The sequence below is a fragment of the Culex quinquefasciatus genome, chromosome 2, assembly GCF_015732765.1.
Source record: "Culex quinquefasciatus strain JHB chromosome 2, VPISU_Cqui_1.0_pri_paternal, whole genome shotgun sequence".
Taxonomy (NCBI): domain Eukaryota; kingdom Metazoa; phylum Arthropoda; class Insecta; order Diptera; family Culicidae; genus Culex; species Culex quinquefasciatus.
The window spans coordinates 102,941,087-102,965,084 of NC_051862.1; the positions used below are offsets into that span (position 1 = coordinate 102,941,087).

The window sequence follows — 23,998 nt, forward strand, 5'->3', positions numbered from 1 at the left end:
CGGAGCAGCAACCAGTGTCACTTTTGCAGCGGCCCGTGGCACACCCCGTTCCGGTGCTTCAAGTTTCAGAAGATGACGATCTCGGAGCGCAACGACGCTGTTTCGAGAAACAAGCTGTGCAGAAACTGCCTGAAGCCTGGACATAACCCGCGGATGTGCGAAGGAGGAACTTGCCACCACTGTCACCAGAAACATCACTCGATGCTGCACAACGATCAGATGAGATCCTCCGTTCCACAACAGCAGTCGAGACCAACCGCGACGACCTCAGTACAGCGACAAAAACCCAGACCACAGAACACGAATCAGACAACACACACTCCAGCCAACAATGCACCTGCTAATCCGACTAACCTACAGACTACAGACTCTCAAGCCACACAGCCACAAACCACTAGCCAAAACTACGTTGCACTACCCGTCACGCCCACACACAACATCATCCTGTCAACCGCGCTCATCCGTATCAAAGACCGCTTTGGAAACACGCTGCTAGCGCGTGCGCTTCTTGACTCGTGCTCACAGCACTGTTTGATGACCAGAGAGTTCTCGCGACGACTCAAATTCATGCGACAATCGTCGTATTTGCCGATCAAGGGATCGGAACGTCGCGTTGCGTGTCGACGCAGCTCGTGCGTGCAGATGTCGGTCCGCGTTCTGATCGGATTTCAGCGTACGAGTCGGAGATGCAGTTCCACGTCCTGCCCAAGCTCAACATCTCGTTGCCGACGTCGTACATCGACCCGGCTACAATTCAGCTGCCCGACTGGATGTTCCTGGCTGATCCGGAGTTCCACAAAACCGGTCCAGTGGACGTCATTATCGGTGCCGAGTTCTACATGGACTTGCTGACGGACGAACGGGTGAAACCAGCTGCAGACGGTCCCACGCTGCACAACACGGTGTTCGGTTGGATCATTTCCGGCCGGCTTCCCGGCAGCGTTCCAGAATCGACGTCTCTCGTATCCGTCGCGGCAATCGACGAGCTGCTGACCAGATTTTGGGAACTGGAAACGTGCCGCACCAAGAGCACGCACTCGATCGAAGAATCCTTGTGCGAGCAGCTGTTCGAGGAGACGACGGTTCGTGATGAGACTGGCAGATTTGTTGTGACGCTGCCCAAAAGAAGTACGCTGTCCAGCGTCTCGGTGAGTCCAGATCAACAGCCATCAAACGCTTCCTGGGACTGGAGAAGCGGCTGTCAGCGAATCCAGACCTGAAACAACAGTACAGTGATTTTATTCACGAGTACGAGGCCATGGGACACATGAAACGGGTTGCCGGCGACACGGCCGGGGAGAGTTAGCGTATTACCTGCCACACCACTGCGTCTTGAGGCCGGACAGCACCACTACGAAGCTCCGCGTGGTGTTTGATGCTTCGTGTCGCACGTCTACCGGAGTTGCTCTGAACGATGCGCTCATGGTGGGACCAGTTGTGCAGGACGATTTACTGGACATTGCGCTACGCTTTCGACTTCACGCTGTTGCCATCGTCGCTGACATCGCCAAGATGTACCGTATGATTCGCGTCCAGCCTGACGACCAGAGACTGCAGAGAATCGTTTGGAGAGACAATGCTGACGAACCCATCCGAATCTACGAGCTGACAACTGTCACGTACGGAACGGCGTCTGCGCCGTATTTAGCGACCAAGTGCTTGCAAAAACTCGGTGAGATCGGAGAAAAGACGCATCCATCCGCTGCCAAGGTCCTCAAACGTGACTTCTACGTTGACGACATGCTGGCAGGTGCGCACACGGTCGCAGAAGGAAAAGAGCTAGTCGCCGAAATGGTCGATCTGATGGAATCTGGCGGATTCTCGTTGCGAAAGTGGCATTCTAACTCCCGAGACATCCTGCTCGACGTCCCGGAACATCTTCGCGACGAACGGACCCTGCTAGAACTGGACACGTCTGACGCAACCGTCAAGACGCTCGGGCTCGTCTGGGAGCCAAGTACGGACTGTTTCCGTTTCAGATCGCCAAAGTGGAACGACGTTGCAGTGATCACGAAGCGTGTCGTGGCCTCAGACATGGCCATGATCTTCGACCCGTACGGGCTGATCGGTCCTGTCGTCGTCCAAGCAAAATCTTCGTGCAGAAGCTGTGGTGCATGGAACTGGACTGGGACGCCGCTCTGCCAGAAGATCTGCAGGAGTACTGGCGTGAATACCGCAGAAATCTAGCCGGTCTAGACAGCCTGTCGATACCCCGCTGGATTGGCACAGGTGCAGATGACCAGAATGTGCAGCTTCACGGGTTCTGCGACGCTTCAGTCAACGCTTATGGTGCGTGCATCTACATCCGAACCGTTTCGGCCAACGGCGACGTCACCGTACGCTTGCTGGCCTCCAAATCCCGTATCGCACCGCTCGAGAACCTGAAGAAGAAGAAGCGTAAGCAGTCGATTCCCCGCCTGGAGCTGGCGTCCGCTCTGCTGCTGGCGCATCTGTACGAGAAGGTGGCCAACGCCATCAACTTCCGAGGCAAAGCGTTCTTCTGGACGGATTCCATGATCGTACGCTGCTGGCTTGCGTCACTACCGTCCAGATGGAACCAGTTCGTGGCCAACCGTGTGTCCGAGATTCAACACCTGACGGAGAGCGGATCTTGGGACCATGTGCCCGGAATAGAGAACCCAGCTGACATCATTTCTCGCGGCATGACACCGATGCAGCTGCAGTACTCAAAGCTCTGGTTCAACGGTCCTGATTGGCTGAGTCTCGACCACCAGCACTGGCCGCACGCTCAAGTGCCGAACGCAGCAGACTTCGACCACGAAGAACTGGAGGAACACAACGCTGTCGCTGCAGTTGCACAAGACGCCGAGCCCTGCAGACTGTTCACAGCGAATTCGTCGTACACCGTGACAATACGGACGACCGCTGTAATCTGCCGCTTCTGTTTCAACAGCCGTGCGGCGAACAAGCATTGTCGCAGAGTTGGTCCGTTGACGGCTGAAGAGCTCGAGGTCGCTTTGAAGAAGCTGGTGCGCCTCGCTCAACGAGAATGCTTCCCGGAAGAGTACGATGCTTTGTCCAGAGATCGCGCGATTCCAAACAACTCCCGCATCGCTGCGCTGAACCCAAGAATCATCGATGGAATCCTGTGCGTCGGCGGCCGGTTGCAGCACGCCGCAGTCTCGGACAATCGGAAGCATCCGTACATTCTCGACCATCGTCATCCGTTCACGAAGCTTATCGTCACACACTATCACGAGACCATGTTTCACGCTGGACAACAACTGTTGATCTCTGCTGTGCGTGAGCGGTTCTGGCCGATCAACATCCGCAACCTCGTTCGCGAGGTGATCCACAAGTGTGTCGATTGCTTCCGTGTCAAGCCGAAGGTTCTGGACCAGCTTATGGCGGATCTGCCGCCCGAACGAGTCACTCCGTGCACACCATTCGCACGAGTCGGAGTTGACTACTGCGGACCTTTTCAGGTCGCGTACCCGCAGCGCCGAGCTCGCCCAGTGAAGTGCTTCGTTGCCATCTTCGTCTGCCTGGTCACCAAGGCCGTTCACCTAGAACTAGCCGCAGACCTGACGACGCAGGCATTTCTGGCGGCCCTCAAACGGTTCACTGCCCGGCGTGGCAAACCGAAGCTGGTCATGTGCGACAACGCCAAGAACTTCGTCGGCGCAAGACGTGAGCTGAGCGAACTCGCCAAGCTGTTCCTAAGTCAGCAGTTCCAAGAGGAGATCATCCGCGAAACAGCGAACGACAGCATCGAATTTAAGTTCATTCCCGCTCGCTCGCCGAACTTCGGCGGCCTCTGGGAGTCCGCGGTGAAGAGCTTCAAGTTGCTGTTCAAACGTACGATCGGGCTGCACACCCTGCTGTACGACGAGTTCCAGACTGTGCTGGTTCAGATCGAAGCGATCCTCAACTCGCGACCGCTCACGCCGCTCAGCAACGACCCCGCAGACTTCGAAGCGCTCACCCCAGGACACTTCCTGATCCAGCGTCCACTCACTGCGATTCCAGAACCAAACCTCGACCACATTCCCGAGAACAGACTGTCGGCCTGGCAAACCGTCCAGCGGTACACGCAGCAGCTCTGGAAGAAGTGGTCCAACCTCTACCTGTCGGACCTGCACAACCGCACGAAGTGGACAAAGCAAAAGGACAACGTTGCTGTCGGAACCATGGTCCTGCTGAAGGACGAGAACCTCCCGCCGTTGAAGTGGCAGCTCGGACGCGTTTCCGATATCCACCCGGGAGCTGACGGCAATATCCGTGTCGTCACGGTGCGCACAAAGGACGGTAGCTATCTGCGTGCGATCTCTAAGATCTGCATTCTGCCGATCCGTGACAACCTTTCTACCGCGCAAGGGGAGAACTAGGACTCCTCCAACGGCGGAGGTCGAAAGGCCTCCGCACACCAGTTAAGTTATGTGTTGTTTTGAATTTCAAAAGTTCACCGAATCTTTTTCCTCCAGAGTCGCCACCCTGTCTGCGCCCAGACCTGCGGGTCGTTCTGCACTCGGAGGCCGTTCAAAAGATCGGAACTTTCGAAATGCTCTGAGGTAACCTGTTTTGTTTCGGTGGTGGTTTGCATGAAGATGTTTGCTTGCGATCTAGCTGGCAAAGGCCCAGCATAATTACGGTTACGGAAAACAGCGGAGCTCAGCGCCATTTCAGTCGCAAAGACTGCTCCCAATTCTGAACCCAGCTAAATCCATTCCACGTTTGGAACTCTTCGAGGTACACACACGCACACGATGACAGCAGCGGAGGAGACGTCCTCCCGGTCCCATCTGCGACGACCAGCAGCGAGCTTGGCCAGCTCGTTTCCAATCGCAGCCCGATGGAGCCAACCCCCCGTCATCGCAGCATCTGTACACCCGGAGAACCATCGTGTCGGTAACCGCTGAGGGTCAACAGCGACGCCAGGAGGCGTCGGGGGAGGCCACGGAGGTCTCCCCCAGTTCAGGCAAGTCGTTTTAGAATATAATTTTTCCGATTAAAAAGCACCCTCTCATCTGATTAGGGAGTCTCGCATCGCATCGACGCCGACGTCGGCGTCACCGATAGCATCAGGCACCAGAGCAGCAGATCACGCACGGCGCCACTCACGCACGGTGGCTTTGCGTTCAGCAGATCAGCAAGCAAGCAGACAGACGAACCGACAACCGACGTCGGCGGCACGCCGACGAACAACAACCGCAGCGCATCGAAGTATCCACCCCGCAACAAACAGAAGATCAACCGATCGAGCATAGCAGCGTTTCAAATCAACACCCGCAGTTGGTAGCAGCACATCCCAGTTCCAGCTCAAGTTCAAGGTCGACCTGCTGTCGATCGACGCCATCATGAAACAGCACCTGAAAGAACCAAAATCAACGATTTGCAGAGCATCACGACACCAATCAACCCCAGAAGTGTTCCAGCAGCAGCGCGGCATCCAGGTTGATCGTCCGATGTCCAGTCCGGTCCAGAGAACAGCAGATTTCGACGAAAAATCGGTGCATTTTCGACTGCAGCGAAATGCACGATGTTTACAGCCCAGCAGAAGAACAATATCTATTGTCCGTGTTCGATCGACGGCCGCAGCCGCGATCGTAGTACATAAGGAAAACAATGACCAATCTTGACCTAGGGTAACAGCAGAACAGTAGAAGTAGTATATAAGAGACGAAGATAAGAATCAAAACAGACGAGAAGAATGTTTGAATCCGAGTGATTCCAAGGCGGCCGGTATGATCGCGCGAGAGATCAATTTCCCAATTCTACTAGCCTAAATGTGATCCACAAATAAATGTTATTCCGTCCCTGTCTGTCCCTGAAGTGAGCAGAGTGAGCAGAGGTGATCCTCGCTCTTTAGATCTCTCCCGGCTCGCTTCTCATGTACTGTCCCATTTAGAGTATAGTCTTAAATAAACCGTTGACTACACCCGACCGTTGCACGTTAGAATAAATTGTGTAATTTCTGTTCGCGTAATAAAGTGTTTTTAATTGTGCAAAAACGGTGTTTTTCTGGGTCCGAAATCCCCGAACCGACCACACGCGCGAACAAACTATATTTTACTTTCAAACGAAAATTTTAAAAAATGTCCTGTAGTACGGAGACTCTTAAAACTCCATACAAAAAAATCTCAAGGAACGGTCAAGAAAAGGTTTACGAAAAGACTTCTCTTAAGCGGTACGCAGCTGAAAAGGAACAGAAACAAAAAGCGTCGTTTGATATTTCTTCGGGAGCAATATGTGTTGATGAGATTTTGATTTGTTTATTTGGATGCGACTGAAAATAACGTTTGAAAATAATGTATTCGCTTAAATAATATTGAAGAATTGCCTCATGAAGCTGACTATCAAAACGCTGAATCTTAAAATGCTGAAATAAGGGAAAAAAGCCATTACAAAAATCACTTAATTTTCTGGTAAATATAAATAAATTTAGGAATACTAGAATTCAAACATAAAAATATTTAAAGCATCCAAAAATTAAGATTGAAAAACATAATTTATTGGATTTTGAATAACTTAATTTTAAAATGATATTTTTTTAGTTTAGGATTTCTTAAGTATCAATTATTTTATTAATTTTTCAGTTTTAGATTTTTTAATTTTGGAATTTCAGATTTTTTGGTATTATTCTGTTGAATTGTTATCTTAAATTTTTATGTTTTTATTATTTTTATTTTTGATTTCTGGCATTTTTTTTTTTTTGTTTTATTATAGAGACTTTACACCATTGTGCATTCATCTCTTTAAGGTGGATAGTGGAAGAGGAAAGGTTACAGAGTTTTAAGTCTGGCTATATTGCAATAATTTTTACCATGCCTTTTTTCTAACGATTTTTGTCTATGTTGCAAATATTTAGCGGAAAATTTTGATCTTAAATTATCAAGTTCTTCAATTTTATCTTCGTCCTCTTCCTCCAGGGATTTAACAGTTATCTCATAACACTTATTCCTATAATATTTTGCTTTTATGACATCTTCGTCTTCGTCATCTGTTGTTTCTTCTTCAGCCATCTCTCTTCGTTTTGTCGTCAATTCGTCATCCGCGTCCAAATATGCTTGAAGGCGTTTCCGGTTTTGCGAGTGTGCTTAGAAAGCACGGTCTCGAATCCATCGTTGTCTTCTTCGTCAATTTGACTTGTTTGCTTTGGATGTTGGTCTGATTTATTGTTGTTGCTTTTACTGCTGCTGCTGCTACTTGGCTCAGGTTCAATCGGTGGTGTACTGCTTTTTTGGTTCACCTTTTTAGATGAATCCGCACATTTTTTGTTCTTTGCTTTGAGTTTGCAAAGCGATTTTTTGCCTATAATCGTCACTGTTGCAGCAGCATTGTTTACAGTGATTGATTTCGGCATTGGCTGTTTCAGCAACATCCGCAGGGTCCGAACTCCATTTGGGATTCCTGGGAAGAAGTTAATCCAGCGGTCGTTGGCGGTGGTCAAAATTTCGCCGTATTTACTCATCACTTTTACTACGTCGTCATTGCTTATGCCTAGAGGTAGGTCAAGCACACGAACTTCCGTAGCGTTGTTGTCCAGGTAAATCGGGATTTTGCAACCCTGATATACCAGAGGTTTGTCGATGATGGACGAGGCCACTGCTGAGTCGGCGAACTGCAACACGGCTATTCTTCTTCTATTGCATAATTGCAATGCTCGCAAGTTTTCATGGTTTACTTGAAGGTCTGCGAGGAATTTTTTACAAGTTTCGGGCTTGGTTGGGTTTGAGTTGACAAAATCCAGAACCACACTGTTTTTGTCTACGGTGCACATTTAAAAAAAAGCGGCGACGCGCACACAAACTGCGGACTGGCGTTGATAATGCGACTTGTAAGGTCGGCGGATACTTTGCGTGGCATTTCTTTGTCTTATACAAAAAAAAAATTAAATCAAAAATTATGAAAATTTAGAAATTTGAAAGTGTAAAATTTTTAAATCTTCAATTAGCCGTTGCGAATATTATTCTGAAGTTTATGTCACTAAACTCTGACCAAAGTTGAGAGGGTTACAAATCAAAACTACAAGCTATGGTTTTATTATTTTAAGTGTTCAAAACACACTTTAAATCAGTACAGTTGTTTTGCATCATTAGTTTTCAAAATATCTAGCTGATGGCGAAATCCTTTTTCGTGAGAAAACTTTCCGCGGTTCCGCGACATGTTACAAAAATTCTAAATATTTTTAAACGAGCCCAAACATGTCGTATATGATTATCAAAGCAGGAAAAACATTTCAAATTTGTTTTCCGGACCGACCTGGTCGCTGGTCCTAAAAAGACTTAATCGAAATAAGTTATTTCCATTAAAATTGTGAAGCTATTTTTTTTAAATATTGTATTTGCTCTCTGTTTTTTGGTCCATTTTGAAAAGGTGGCAACATAAACTTTGGAAAATATTTACAATTGATATTCAGAAATAAGAAATTATAAAAAAATAATAAAGAAATTTTAAACTTTTCAAAATGCAAATTCTAATCTGTAAAATCCAAGAAATATAAATTAAATAGTTTAAAAATGAATTATTGATCAGAAATTATATAATTTGAAAGTGATGTTTAATTAATTTAATTTCAGAGTTGTTGAATCCAAGCTTAATTTTTTTAACGTTTTGAATTTTTATCATTTTATTTCTTCCTTTAAAAATCGCAAGCTCATGCACAAAGTGAAAATTAGTTGACAATAAGTATTCACTTAGTTGATCTTCCGATTTTTGATATATTAAATAAAAATTGGAGATTGGCCACGGTGGAAACTAAAAAATGTGACCAAAAGAAAGCATTTTGGACGAGTGGTTTCGGGAAAAAGGTTTACGAAAAAGTAATAAAAAAAATACACACAGATATTTCTCAAGCATTTTTCTCTAAGGTCTTAGATATGTAACTAACTATATTCTCAAAACCAAAACGATAAAATTAGAATTGTATTTCTGATAATAGTCATAATTCACTCAAATGTTTTTCATATTAAATGCTTTCGTTTTTGAAAACAAAATCTAAATATTTTTGAGAAATTATGATAAATTTTGAAAATGTAGAGAAAAACATGTATTAACAGTTTAAAGGTTTTAATGCAAATAAAGGAGGGCTATTAATTTTACAATCCAAATTCGACTAGCCGAAGCCTCGATTATCCAAAGTTTCGATTATCCAAAGTTCGAAGGACTTCGGATAACCGAATCAGGAACAAATGAAATCGGCATGTTTTATTTGCTTGTTTTTGACATCAAATTCGGCATCTGTTTTTTTAATGGTCCAATACACCAAGTTTTTGCTTTTGGGTGTTTTTAATACCCCTGACGGTTTCAAAAGCACCCAAAAGCAAAAACTAGAAATTTGGTTTATTAGACCTTTAAAAAACACCAGAAATATTTCTTGACCTCCATTTTGACCGCCACATTGAATCCAAAAATTCTAAATTATTTTATGGTTCTTCAGGGGTCATACTCTACAATCAAAAATAAGACAACAAGATCTAAGGATTTTTGCTGTCCCTATTCAGACTGTAGTCCGATTCGCCCCAGATGACGGTAATTATTTCTATGTAGCCCTTAGAGCAGTCCGCTCGGAAATTGCTATTTTCGATGGTTAATAACTTTTTAGCAAAAACCCAAAAATAAGGTGTCTTCGGGAAAGTTTTTCCAAATTTAAAGAAGATATTAGTTCTGAAAATTGATAAGAACTGGATAGTTATTGCGCCTTCCATTGGTCAAAACTGAAACAGTTGCTTTTCTCCATACAATTTGACGATTTTGCCCAAACTTGGTGGTCAGTGGTCAGAAAAAGCTCAAATTTTGGAACTTAGGCTAGTGATGCGTAAATCTTTGATTTCAGGATAGCCCCAAGTAAGCCCAGATTTGGACCATCCTAACCAATGTAATGCTAAAACTACAAGATAAATGAGATGTTACTGAATGGAACAATGTTCAAATCTGCAGCTCAATTTTTAAATATCCAAATTTTGGATCCATAATCTACAAAAACTGAGCCCGGCAATGGACAGGCAAATTACTTAGTTTGATCAATCAATTCTTGATTCTCTATCTTACAAATTATTTCTGGGAAGAGAACACACAATCATTGATTTAAGATTTTTTTAAGGTAGTTCAATTTTAAAAAATTGGAAAAATTTCGGGGGCTGCAGCCCGAAGCCCCCTGGCTACGGGCCTGTCGTGAGGTAAAGTCCAAGGTTCTGTCCGAGGGGATAGGGTATGCCCTTGTACGACCTCTTCCTGGGGCCACAGGAGCCTGGGGTTGTCCCTATACCACTCTTTCTTTGACTTGTGGTTAGGGGGCCCTGGTCTCCTGAGCCTCGGTGGATTCTCCGGTTGGCGTTTCGTCGGTTCGCGTTTCGTCGGTTGGCGTTTCGTTAGTTGGTTTTGCGTCGGTTGGCATCTCGTCGGCTTGCGTGTCGTGTTTACCAGGCGCCCCGGAGGAGCCGGAGGGTTGTCCCTATTCCACTCTTCCTTTGACTTGTGGTTAGGGGGCCCTGGACCTCCGGGCGCGACAGTGGTTACACTTCATTCCAGTGTTCTTTGCAGTCTCTCTTGAAGGTTGCCTCAGATAAGCTGTTAGTGACTGCGGGAGGGAGTGAGTTCCTGTACACAACCCCTCTGACGAACATAGTGCAGGCATATCCAGCTGTACGGTTTGCTGGGACGACCAAGTTGCGTAGACGTCGGCTTCTTGCATGGATGAGTTTCTGGTAGAGCGCTGGGTCGACATCAGGTTTCTCAAGAACAGACCAGATCGGTACGCAAAAAGGTTTTGCATCGGACATCCAACGAGGTTCTTTTGTAGGTGAGCAGTTCTCTACGGAATCGGTCTATTTTCTTTAATTTTTATTTTTGTATTATTTAATCCGGCTGAAACTTTTTTGGTGCCTTTGGTATGCCCAAAGAAGTCATTTTGCATCATTAGTTTGTCCATATAATTTTCCATACAAATTTGGCAGCTGTCCATACAAAAACGAGATGTAAAAATTCAATAGTCTGTATATTTTGAAGGAATTTTTTGATCGTTTTGGTGTCTTCGGCAAAGTTGTAGGTATGGATATGGACTACACTGAAAAAATGATGCACGGGAAAAAAATTGGTGATTTTTAATTTAACTTTTGTCACTAAAATTTGATTTGCAATAAAACACTATTTTCATTTTTTTTTATTTTTTGATAAGTTTTAGAGGACATCAAATGCCAACTTTTCAGAAATTTCCAGAATGGGCAAAAAATTTTTGACGGAATAATGATTTTTTGAATCAATACAGTTTTTTTTCAAAAAATCGAAATATTGGTCGCAAAAATTTTTCAACTTCATTTTTAGATGTAAAATCGAATTTGCAATCAAAAAGTACTTTAGTGAATTTTTGATAAAGAGCACCGTTTTCAAGTTATAACCATTTTTAGGTAACTTTTTTGAAAATAGCCGCAGTTTTTCATTTTTTTAAATTAGTGCACATGTTTAGTTACCGCTCATCTGTTGAGATGAGCAAACGTGCTTGTTGAAAAGGGCTGATCAAGTATTTTTCCTCAGTTTGTCCTTCAATAAGCAACCGCTAATCGCGGACACGCCGGTCCGGGATGGCCCGTCGGATTAATACTTTTCGGATCGACTATTCGATGATACCGAAAAACCTAGTTTCGAAGAAGTGCACGAATTCATCGCGACGGTCATCGGTCTGAAACGCGAGGAGGTGGAACGCATTCAGTGCAGCCGTACACATGGTTGTGCTTTTGAAAACTACCGATCTTGCGATCGCACAACGAGTTGTGGAAGAAAACGACAACAAACACGAAATCGAAGTGGAAGACAAAATCTACAAGTTACGTATCGTGATGGAAGACGGAGCTGTGGAAGTAAAACTCCACGACCTTCCTGAAGACATCCAGGCGCAAGCGATCGTGGACTTCCTCTCGGCATACAGTGAAGTTTACGAACTTTGCGAGCTGATGTGGGAGAAAAATCGCGTACGATGGTTTTCCATCCGGAATCTGGGTGGCCAAAATTAAGGTCAAACAGAATATTCCATCGTATGTGGTAATCGACGGAGAACTTACTGCTTTGTCATACTATGGCCAGAAGCAGACATGTAAGCATTGCCAGGATTATGCTCACAACGGCATAAGCTGCGTCGAAAACAAGAAGCTTCTTGTTCAAAAACCTACGCTGACGCTGACGACGGGAGATGATGCGTTGTAAAATGGCTCAACACAGCTATAGCATCGCTACTATCAATATAAACACCATCACTAACACTACCAAAATCAACGCACTGCGATCTTTTGCAAGAACAATGGAACTCGACATCATCTTCTTGCAAGAAGTAGAAAACTACAACCTTGTCTGCAATGTGAATCACGCGAGAAGAGGAACAGCGATCGCACTCAAGGACCACATCGTTTTCTCACACATCGAAAAAAGCCTTGACGGACGGCTAATAACCGTTCGTGTCCACAATACCACATTGTGCTGCATCTACGCTCCGTCCGGAACCGCTCTGCGAGCCTAACGAGAGCGTTTTTTCAACAACACTCTTGCGTACTATCTGCGACATCAAACCGAGCACGTGATAGTATCAGGAGATTTTAACTGTGTGGTAAGACAATGTGATGCAACTGGTAACAACTACAGTCCCTCTCTCCACACCAGCATACAACAACTACAGCTGCAAGATGTTTGGGTCAAGCTTCACCCGACCTCCCCTGGCCCTACCTATATTACCCACAACTCTCAGTCTAGACTTGACCGTATCTACGTCAGCCCTGGAATTTTTTTTTTTGAATTAAATATACTTTATTGAATCCTTCTTATAATAATTACATTTGGTTTACATAATAAGTGGTCAGCTGTGGCTCTTCAGCTTTAGTTTGCTTTTCGTGATTTAAACACTGTTCATTTTCTTAACTTTAAAAGTATATGATTTATCATTTTTGTAACACTAGGTACAACGAGGAAAAAAAAATTTAAGAAAACATAACCTAACTTAAAACTAACTTAATCTTACCATAAACTAAACCAATCCTTGAATCAAGGGGTATTCAGATATAGCACATTTTTCCCTGAATTTCAAACATTTTTCTTGAATCTTCTGATCCAACATTTTTACTTCTGCTAATTCATGAACCTCACTTGATCTTGTCCAGCCAGGAACATTCAAAACCATTTTTAGTACCTTGTTTTGGACACGCTGGAGCTTCAATTTATGAGTTCTAGCGCAACACTCCCAAACAGGTACTGCATACTCAATAACGGGGTAAATTATTTGTTTGTAAACTGCTAGCTTATTTTTCAAAGATAGCTTTGATTTTCTGTTAATTAAAGGATACAAACACCTGATGAGAATGCTGCACTTGTTCAATATTTTGTCTACATGCTGTCGAAACAAAAGTTTCGAGTCAAGTATGAGACCTAAATAGACAACTTCCTTTGACCAGGGTATTGAAACATCATTCATTTTAATCAAAACATCATCCTTTGGGACAAATCGGGCCGATTTGGAAAGTGGAAAATGATGGTTTGAGTTTTGGCTGCATTTATGCGAATTTTCCAGTCGCCAAAGTATTCGGAAAGAACGTCAAGACCCTTCTGAAGACGACCAACTAAATATCTGGTTATTTTACCCTTATAAATAACGGCAGTGTCATCAGCAAAAAGTGACAACACACCATTACCAGGAAGAGTAGGCAAATCAGATGTAAAAATATTGTACAGAAGTGGGCCAAGAATACTTCCTTGGGGAACCCCAGCATCAATGTTGAATAATCCAGAAGCAATCCCATTCAGAAAAACCCTGAACGATCTCTCCGAAAGATAGTGCTGGATAATTTTGATAAGATACATTGGAAAACCGTACAAATACAGTTTATGTATCAAACCATCATGCCAAACATTGTCAAAAGCCTTCTCAACATCCAACAAAGCCATAGCAGTTGATTTAGACTCAAGCTTGTTCTGCTTGATGATTTTAGTTACTCGTAAGCTGATGAGCAGTATTATGCCCCTTTCGGAAGCCAAACTGCTCATTCAAAATTATATTATTATCGTTGGTAAAATCCAAAAGCCTTGAATAGATGACCTTCTCAAAGAGTTTGGACAGACTACTCAAAAGACTTATGGGACGATAACTTGTTGGCGATGTTGGATCTTTTTGAGGCTTCAAAATTGGTATGACTTTGCCCAGTTTCCAATTGGTGGGGAAGTAACCAAGTTGCAAACATTTATTGAAAATATTGGCTAGATGTTGAAAGAACTGATCACTCTGTTTTTTCAACACTAGATTAAAAATGTTATCAAAGCCAGGAGCTTTCATATTTTTCATTTGTTTTACTGCAACTTTGACTTCCTCACCAGAAACATGGGAATCTGCAGGAAATTCAAAGGTAGAGTTATTAATTGTTGAAATACTATTGGCAACTGATGTTTCTTTACGACTGGTCATAGAAGCGCCAAGATTATGAGAACTAACAAAATGAAGCCCAAGTGCATTTGCCTTTTCCTCGGATGTAATCAAAGGAGAATCCTCAACAATAAGAGGAGGAATAGGCTTTGGTTTGTTTTTAAGAACTTTTGAAAGTTTCCAAAATGGTTTTGAATAATTCCCAAGCTGGCTTACATGTTTTGAAAATTCTTGATTTCTGATATTGTCAAGTCGGTCTTGTATGATTTTGTTCAAATTGTTCACTGAAATCTTTTTGTCATAGTCCCCAGTCCGTTGATATTGTCTCCTATAAACATTCCTAAGTCTAATCAAGTGTTTAGTATCTACGTCAATATCAGTTACCTTAAAATTAACAGGAACCTCCCGAACGTTGACAGCCTCTGCTTGGTTGATAGCCTGCTGGATCACCTCCAGCGAACGATCAATATCAGCAGAAGTTTCCGGGTGTTGATCATAGTCGATGTTGCTGTCTACCACTTGCTGAAACTGCTGCCAGTCAACGTTGTGGTAATCTTTCCGGGTTGGTTGCCGCTGTGGAGTAACGGAAGCTCCAACCTCCACAACCACCGGATAGTGATCAGAACTCAACTCTTCAAACACCTCAGGATGAGCCACGTTCTCAGCCATATTGGTGATGAAGAAGTCGATGATTGAGTGATTCCCAGACCGAGCCACCCTCGTTGGACGATCCGGACTCACAACGTTGTAGTATCCGTTTTGCAGATCGTTGTGCAGAATCACTCCGTTCCGATTCCTCCTGCTGTTGCCCCAAATTTCATGCTTCGCGTTGAGGTCACCAGCGATGATGTACTTTGCGCTCCGCCGTGTCAGCTTCTGGATATCTCTCTTCAGTTTTGCTGCTGAACCATCTCTGGCATTCACCTGACGTGGGCAGTATGCAGCAATGAAGAGTACTGGGCCAACGGAAGTGGGAATTTCCACCCCAACGGCCTCGATGATGTCCAGCTTGAAGTGTGGCAGCCGGCGTGGCTTGAGATCACGATGAACAGCGACAAGCACACCTCCTCCACAAGTGGTCCTGTCGAGCTGCGTCGCGATCTTGTAGTTTTGCAGATAAACTTTTTCACCGGGCTTCAGATGAGTTTCCGTGATGGCAGCTACGTCGATCTCCTTCTCGCGAAGAAAATCCACCAGCTCTAAATTCTTCCTCCTAATGGAGCAAGCGTTCCAATTCAGCAGCTTGAGGGACCTACGATCCATACTGGATGACGAACGAGGTCAGCACTTCAATCTGCTGGGTCTTGGTTTTGCATCCACGCAGTGCAGCGGACATCTGTTGGAAAATATTGAGGAGTTCGGTTGAGGTGTAAAGATCATTACCATTTTCCTCAACTGCTGGTTCTTGGGTTGGTCTTGGCTCCTGGCTGAAGCCCGGTGGTGGCGGTCTCGGCTCCACGTCAGCCCTGGACTGAATGAAGGCCTAAGGACTATCGTCGCTCACGCATGCTCCTTCACGAACCACAAGGCGGTGACAGCCAGACTTTGCCTTCCCATTCTCGGTAGAGCACCTGGCCGTGGGTTTTGGTCTCTTCGTCCCCATCTTCTCTCTAGAGAACACCTTGAAGAGGTGCAGCTCAGCTGGCAGTTTTGGACCCGTCAACGGCGAAATTTCCCGAGCTGGATGATGTGGTGGCTCTCGCTAAGCCGAAACTTAAAAGTTTTTCTGCTGGAAGTCAAAAATCATTTATGATGACTATCAGCGTAAACACCAACGACTCTATGCTGAGCTCCGGGTAGCATACGATGGCTATTACCAAAACCCCCGTATGCTGTCCAGGATCAACCGCATCAAAGCACAAATGCTGACTATGCAACGAGAGTTCACGCACATGTTTGTACACATCAACGCAACACACGTCGCCGGTGAACCACTGTCAACCTTCCAGCTGGGAGAAAGAAGAAGAAAAAATACAACAATAACCCGTGTACTCAACGACCGTGGAGAACACATCGACGGTAGCAGAGAAATCGAAGAGCACATGGTCAACCACTTCAGGGAGCTTTACGCGGTAGCAGAAGAGGCGGTGGATGCAGAGGATCGCTTCGAATGTAACCATGTGATTCCCGCTGGAGACGAAGCGAGCGAGGCCTGTATGAGCGAGATAACAACAGCCGAAATATATTCGGCGATCAAAGCAAGTGCGTAAAAAAAAGTCCTGGTCCCGATGGTCTGCCGAAGGAATTCTATCTTCGGGCCTTCGATATCATCCACAGAGAACTCAACCTGGTCCTCAACGAAGCTCTATCTTCGAACTTTCCCCCAGAGTTCGTCGATGGTATAATTGTGTTGGTGAAGAAGAAAAACACCGACGAGTCCGCTCGCTCATACCGGCCAATCTCGCTGCTAAACTTCGACTATAAAACTCTCTCCCGCATCCTCAAGGGGAGGCTGGAGAACGTGATGAGGGCCCACAACATTCTAAGCGACGGCCAAAAATGCTCCGCAACATCTTTCAGGCCACTCTTTCTCTGAAAGACCGGATCGTACAGCTGAAACAACACAAAAAGAGAGCTAAACTTATCAGCTTTGATCTTGCCTTGGCGTTTGATCTCGTATCGAGAAGTTTCCTGTTCTCCACGATGCGGTCTCTAGGGTTCAACACGAACTTGGTGGACCTGCTGAAGCGAATCGGCGATCTATCGTCATCTCGCTTGCTCGTCAACGGAAATCTCGCGGCAGCCTTCCCCATCCAGCGCTCCGTCGGCAAGGGGACCCTTGTCCATGCACCTGTTTGTACTTTATCTTCACCCACTGCTGAGCCGATTGCAACAGGTCGCTGGGGACGATCTCGTAGTCGCGTACGCCGACGATGTCAGTGTTATCGCCACCTCCACACACAAAATAGAGATGATGAGAGAAACTTTCGATCGCTTTCGCACTGTGTCCGGTGCGATACTCAACACCAGAAAAACCATCTCTATAGACGTTGGCTTTATCAATGGGAACCCCCTACATGTTCCATGGTTGCAAACTGTAGACACGGTTAAAATTCTGGGAGTGATTTTTGCTAATTGCGTCCGACAAATGGTCCAAATCAAGCTTTCACTGGAGACGGCTACCAGCTCGCATCCCAATTCAACAGCTCGCACGACACATCAAAAAAAAGGGGATTAAAACTACAACTGCCGGCGATGAAATGTAAGGCGCTGCTCATCAATCGTCATCTCAACGATTGACTGCATGCCGTTCTACAAATCGATCGTGTTCCCAGAAAACCCAACGTAACCACGTCCCGTTGTGCCTGACTGCTCAAGCCTCAAATCGCTGCTCTAGAACCTCCCACGGTTACCTGCTCAACTTCAAGATCGTCCCTCTTCTGACCTCATCCACCAACATTATCTGGAGTTGACCGATCGACCAAGGGTTGAGCGGAACACCCCGACAGCTGACTGTCAGAGAATCTGGAGAAACATCGCCTCGAAACGGCTCTCTTCCTCTCAGCGAAGCGTAAATGGGAAGACCGAGCACCGACGTCTACTACATGTGATGCAGCGAGTAGACGGAGGATACTGAACACATTGCAATTCGCCAGTGGAGACTCTTCAACACAAGTTTAGCGAATGTAATCGTGTTCGTGCAGCGTGGCAGCTTCTACAGCAGAAAGTTGCCGCGGTTCTCAATGGATGGCGACGATTAACCTTCGAAGAACTTTTGCGACCAGCGCTGACATCGGACCAGTGATTAGAAACAAGATTCTTAAATTATTTGTGACCTACATTAGTTTCATTAATAATGCAGAAGGTAGAATCGATATTAGTGGACTTGAATTTGCCATGATCACTGAAACGTGAATCAATAATGTAAATATTTTATAAATTCAACAAAATAAAACCAAAACGAAAATAAAATAGTCGCAGTTTTTCATTTTTTAAATTAGTGCTCATGTTTGCCCACCTTTGAAAAATTTGTCTGAAAAGCTGAGAAAATTCCGAGAAAATTCTCTTTGCTTTTTTGAACTTTGTTGATACGACCATTGTTGATATGAGATGGTTGCGATTGTTAGGTGAAAAAACAGGAAAATTGATTTTCTAAGTCTCACCCAAACAACCCACCATTTTCTAATGTCGATATCTCAGCAACTATAAATCCGATTTACAATATTAAAACATAAAACATTCGTGAAATTTTCCGATCTTTTCGAAAAAATATTTTCAAAATTTAAAATCAAGACTAATATTTTAAACGGGCCAAACATTCAATATTACGCTTGATTTAAAATTTTTGATCGAAAATTGATCGGAAAATTTCACGAATGTTTCATGTTTTAACATTGTAAATCGGATTTATAGTTGCTGATATATCGACATTAGAAAATGGTGGGTTGTTTGAGTGAGACTTAGAAAACATCAATTTTCCTGTTTTTAACCTTCACATGGCAATATCTCAGCAACTATGGGTCGTATCAACAAAGTTCAATAAAGCAAAATATAGAGAATTTTTCAGCTTTTCAAAATTATTTTTTCAAAGGTGGGCAAATATGGGGAATAATTTAAAAAATGAAAAACTGCGACTATTTTCAATAAAGTTACCAAAATGGTTATAACTTGAAAACGGTGCTCTTTATCAAAATTCACTAAAGTACTTTTTGATTGCAAATTCGATTTTACATCGAAAAATGAAGTTGAAAAATTTTGCGACCAATGTTTCGATTTTTGAAAAAACTGTATTGATTCAAAAATCATTTCCATTTTTGCCCATTCTTTAAATTTCTGAAAAGTTGGCATTTGATGTCCTCTAAAACACATCAAAAATAATAATAAAATAGTGTTTTTTTGCAAATCAAGTTTTAGTGACAAAAAGTTAAATAAAAATCACCATTTTTTTACCATGTATCATTTTTTTTTCAGTGTAGTCCATATCCATACCTACAACTTTGCCGAAGACACCAAATCGATCAAAAAATTCCTGCAAAAGATACCGATTTTTGTATTTTCAAATATCATTTTGTATGGACAGCTGCCAAATTTGTATGGAAAATTATATGGACAAACTAATGATGCAAAATGGCTTCTTTGGCATACCGAAGGCACCAACAAAGTTTAAGCCGGATTAAAAATACAAAAAAATCGAATGACCGAAATCTCAGAGAATTGCTCAGGTGGCTCACGTGGTCACGCCTCCGCAACCCGTAAACGTAACGTACGCAGCAGTTGAAGGCCACACGTAGTCGATTGAACAGGTTAGAGGAAAGACGGACAAAGAAAACGTCGGCGAACAGAAAGTGAGGCAGGACAAGGGCTTTGAACAGCTTCAGTTTTGTAGCCACGGGTGCAGTCGGTATGCAGCTGTAGAGTGTGCGAAGGTCGGCGTAGATTTTGCCACATTGCTGTGACACAAGTCCGTCCCACTGCAGGTCGCTCTGGAAGATGAATCCAAGGTTGCTTGCACGTTCCGTCCACTGAATTTGCTCACCATTCATTTCGATGCGCAGGTCGGGAACAGAGTCACCTCTGCGGTTCGCACTTTGAATAAAGAGGGCCTTGCTTTTAGCGGGATTCATGAGCAAACGATTTCGGGTCGACCAATCGGCAACATTCTGGAGGTCCTGATTAGCCATTCTGATCAAATCACGCGCGCATGGACCAACACCACGGATGTAGAGCTGGACATCATCTGCGTACAATTGGCTGGAGCAGTGTTTGACATCAACGATCTACCGGAATATTTTTGGGAGGTTTGGAATGGGGGGTAATTTCATCGGGCCGATGAAAATGATTGGATGTGTAATGTATTTAATGATTTGAATGTTTGTAAGTGTAAATGTGAGTCTGTAGTGTGTTATCTAATAAGCATATAGTTTTGTAATATATATATATATATATATATATATATATATATATATATATATATGTATATAATATATAACAAGCTCTTCCCGGCAAACTTCGTCCTGCCCTTTGTAAGTTTCCTGACGTTTCTTGCTTGTTTGCTCATTCAGCCTCCTGTGATCAAAATTTGTTTTTACGTAACTTTTCCCATACAACCTTCAGATTTTCCGGAATCGGTTCCAGAGTGGCCAAAGTTATCACTTTTTGGCGTAAGAACCTTCCTTGGACTTATACGAACCCAACGCAACAAAAAGCACCTCGATCCGACGTTCCGTGTTGAATTGCTTCGCGTTCGAACAAACCGTTTAAATTTTTTATATATATAGATATAGTAAATAAAATAAATATAATAAATATGATAAATATAATAAACACAATCAAGATGATTCCAGGAAGCTGTAAAAAAACAGTAATTTAAAATATAAATGCTCCAGATGGTTCCCATGCTGTTTTAGAAAGTTTCGTTAATTTAAGCAATTTGATCATATATGGTATGAGGAGATGGTATGTTACAGGATAGTAATAGGATAAGGAATAATATGAACATTAAAATAAATCATATAGTGAGTAGATAAATTTACATGTAGACATCTTCTTCTTCTATATATATAAAAAAATATCACGAATACAGCACAAAAAGAACGCCACAAAAATCCATCTTCCCGGCGCTGCTGCTCACACGATACTGACGCGCAATAATATTCATTAGCACAATGACCCCCCTCAAACGTGTTGTGACGTGCGCGCTAAAGGCAACGTTGCTTGCCTCGAGTTATTTTACGGATGGTGGAAGAGACCTCCGAGACGGATGATTTTCAACTCATCCCTGGAAATCGGAAGCGAAAGAAGTCCCTTGAGGTCACCGGAGCTATCGTCGAAGAAAAAGTGGAGCAGAATCTGCTCAACAACAACAAGTTCAGCCCGCTAGTGGAAAAAAAAACAACAACAATGCCAGCCCAGCAGGAGGAGGAGACGTCCCGGCGGTTCCACCACTCGGCCAGTCGGCAGGTAAACAAAAGCAACCGCCTTTTGTGGTGAAGAACACCACGGATTTTTACAAGCTTGTGGCGATAGTGGAAAGTTGTAAATTTGGTTTCGATCCTATTTACAAACTGACCCGATATGGAACCAAGGTGGCCTGCTTCTCTGTCAAAGATTTTGACAAGTTGCAGGAGCTTCTCCAGAGGAAGAAAGTGGAATTTACACCCACGGCCGAAGAAGCGAACGATTTCACCGGGTCGTTGTTCGTGGTTTACCTGATCAACTGAAACCGGATGAGGTCAAGTACCTGCTGAAGAGGGATCTCAAGCTGGACGCGCTGGAGGTGCATGTCATCAAGCGGAAGGAAAAGTCCACCGTGGACGAAACTCCGTACATTGTGGTCTTCCCAAGGGATACACCAATCTGAAGAAGCTCTCTGCAATGAATGTTGTGGCAAGCACTATCATCCGGTGGGGGCCTACCGGAACAAGCGGCTGAACGTGACCCAGGCAAGGAACTGCTTGCAGCTGGGTCATGTATCCAGGAACTGACACCTCAAGGGGAGGTGCAACAACTGTAGGGGTCCCCACAAGACGGACAAGTGCAAAGTCCAAAAAGCAGAGTCGAAGCGGTGTGCCAACTGCTCTGGAGCTCACGAAGCCACGGACCGCAGCTGCCCCAAGCGTGCGGACTTCATCCAGAGGCGCCAGCAGGCGTCGAAATCTAAACCGCCGGCAAGGAAGGCGGAGAAGCAGAGTCCAGCAGTTCCGGCGTTCACGCCGGCGGAGTTCCCTCCGCTGCCGGGCGCAGTTCCGGACGGAAAATCGAAGGATCGCCCTCGACCCGCAGAAAAAGCCAGGAAGCAGTGGCTCCCGAGACGGTGGAGCCACGAAGGAGGAAGCCATGATCTCCAAGTATGGAGTTTAAGGAGTTGTTGTTGTTTTTTTGTTATATATTAGTTATTTAACGATCCTCGGTCCCAACCTGGTCACAGCACCTAAAAGGACCAAATAAAAATAAGTTATGAATAAAAATGGCCCCCTCACGCATGCATGGCATGAACACGATCACGAATACAGCACAAAAAGAACGCCACAAAAATCCATCTTCCCGGCGCTGCTGCTAACACGATAATCTGTTGCTCGCATTTCTGAAAAATACTCGAAAAATGCACTTTTCATCATTCAAGCTCCGCGCGCGAGTTGTAAACCATTTTTGGGAATTTTTGTTGTATGAAAACATTGTTCCTGACATCCTAATCTATCATTCTAGGGGTGAGCACCGAAGATTTGACAACTTTTATTTTTTTGGGACGGCCTAAGTACACGCAATACATACGCACCTAGAATGCTCTATAGTTCCACTATTTGAATTTAAAAGCATTCAAACGTCAAAACTGTTATCAAACGGACAACCCAGTTATGGAACAGCATTCTGCAGCTAGGCTATGTTCGGAGTTACCAAACGAGTACTGTATTCATATTTCTTATTTTAGGATATCCATGACAAAACTGAGCAAGAGAAGAAAAAGAGCGCTGAAAATCATCTGGAGGTACAATCAAGTTATGAAAACATCGAGTCGTCTAAAGATGAATCCAAACCAAAACAGCTAACAATTGCCGTGGAAAAAGACGGTAGTTTATGTTCTAGTCCGTCTACTACCAGCGTGAAAAAACTTGTGTAAAGTGGACCCTAACACTGTAGAAATTTTTGATCAATCGAATTCCGAAAAATACATGACAACTAGTCAAGATGTGGTAAGATATTAATTGTATTTCTTATACAAAAATGCAACAACCTTTACATTTATAGGATACCATCGTTATAAAAGCTGCTGAGCATGAAACTTTAGATCATTCAAGCGAGAAGCCATGAACCGAGCCTAGCAAGCAAAAACAGAACATTTCTTCGTTCCACTCTACACTCAATAGTTTATGATAAATAGTGTATAATAAACAATAAATATTATCATTGGACATTAAGTTCGTTGTGATTTTAGTCTGTTTCTGTATCCATCCTTATTTATGACTTTAATGAGGCATATGGGTAATTCTCCGCCAACTCACACAGCAGTTGCCCTGACCCCTCTTCGATTTGCGTGAAACTTTGTCCTAAGGAGTAACTTTTGTCCCTGATCACGAATCCGAGGTCCGTTTTTGATATCTCGTGACGGAGGGCGGTACGACTTCCTTTTGAACATGCGAAAAAGAGGTGTTTTTGAAAAATTGCAGCTTGACACGGTGATGAGATAGAAATTTGGTGTCAAAGGGACTTTATGTAAAATTAGACGCCCGATTTGATGGCGTACTCACAATTCCGAAAAACGTAGTTTTCATCGAAAAATACACTAAAAAGTTTTTAAAATTCTCCCATTTTCCGTTACTCGACTGTAAAAGTTTTGGAACATGTCATTTTATGGGAAATTTAATGTACTTTTCGAATCTACATTGACCCAGAAGGGTCATTTTTTCATTTAGAACAAAATTTTTCATTTTAAAATTTCGTGTTTTTTCTAACTTTGCAGGGTTATTTTTAAGAGTGTAACAATGTTCTACAAAGTTGTAGAGCAGACAATTACAAAAAAATGATATATAGACATAAGGGATTTGCTTATAAACATCACGAGTTATCGCGATTTTACGAAAAAAAAGTTTTGAAAAAGTTGGTCGTCATTGATCATGGCCGTTCATGGTCACCCGCGACAGACACGGACGACGAAACAAAGAGAAACGCAAAAATAGTAGTTTATGCAACAAGTTGCAAAAAGAG

General features: G+C 43.9%; 2 protein-coding genes across 6 annotated transcripts in view; one reads left to right on the forward strand and one right to left on the reverse strand.

The window, feature by feature from the left end:
* The window catches only part of LOC6047387 (probable ubiquitin carboxyl-terminal hydrolase FAF), a 319,428-nt gene extending 296,217 nt beyond the window's left edge, over nt 1-23,211 (forward strand). For all 5 annotated transcript variants that reach the window (XM_038251497.1, XM_038251495.1, XM_038251494.1 and 2 more), the window contains 2 exons: nt 22,725-22,986; nt 23,042-23,211. In XM_038251497.1, coding sequence (XP_038107425.1) covers nt 22,725-22,913 — 189 coding nt within the window. In that variant the 3' untranslated portion in view covers nt 22,914-22,986; nt 23,042-23,211. The remainder of the gene's footprint in view (nt 1-22,724; nt 22,987-23,041) is intronic.
* LOC119766600 lies at nt 609-2,073 on the reverse strand. Its single transcript, XM_038251499.1, has 2 exons — nt 1,315-2,073; nt 609-1,216 (listed from the first exon to the last, which is right to left on the reverse strand). Exons 1-2 carry the CDS (start codon nt 1,458-1,460, stop codon nt 916-918), a joined length of 447 nt encoding a protein of 148 aa, XP_038107427.1. The 5' UTR covers nt 1,461-2,073; the 3' UTR covers nt 609-915.
* Nucleotides 23,212-23,998: the final 787 nt, after the last annotated feature.

What these genes read in the sequence shown, in the direction of transcription:
- LOC119766600 (XM_038251499.1), bottom strand. Translation starts at nt 1,460, where the DNA reads ATGTCCAGTAAATCGTCCTGCACAACTGGTCCCACCATGAGCGCATCG. An exon ending in AAGACGCAGTGGTGTGGCAG is followed by an intron (nt 1,217 to 1,314) that starts GTAATACGCTAA and finishes CTGTTGTTTCAG; the next exon opens with GTCTGGATTCGCTGACAGCC.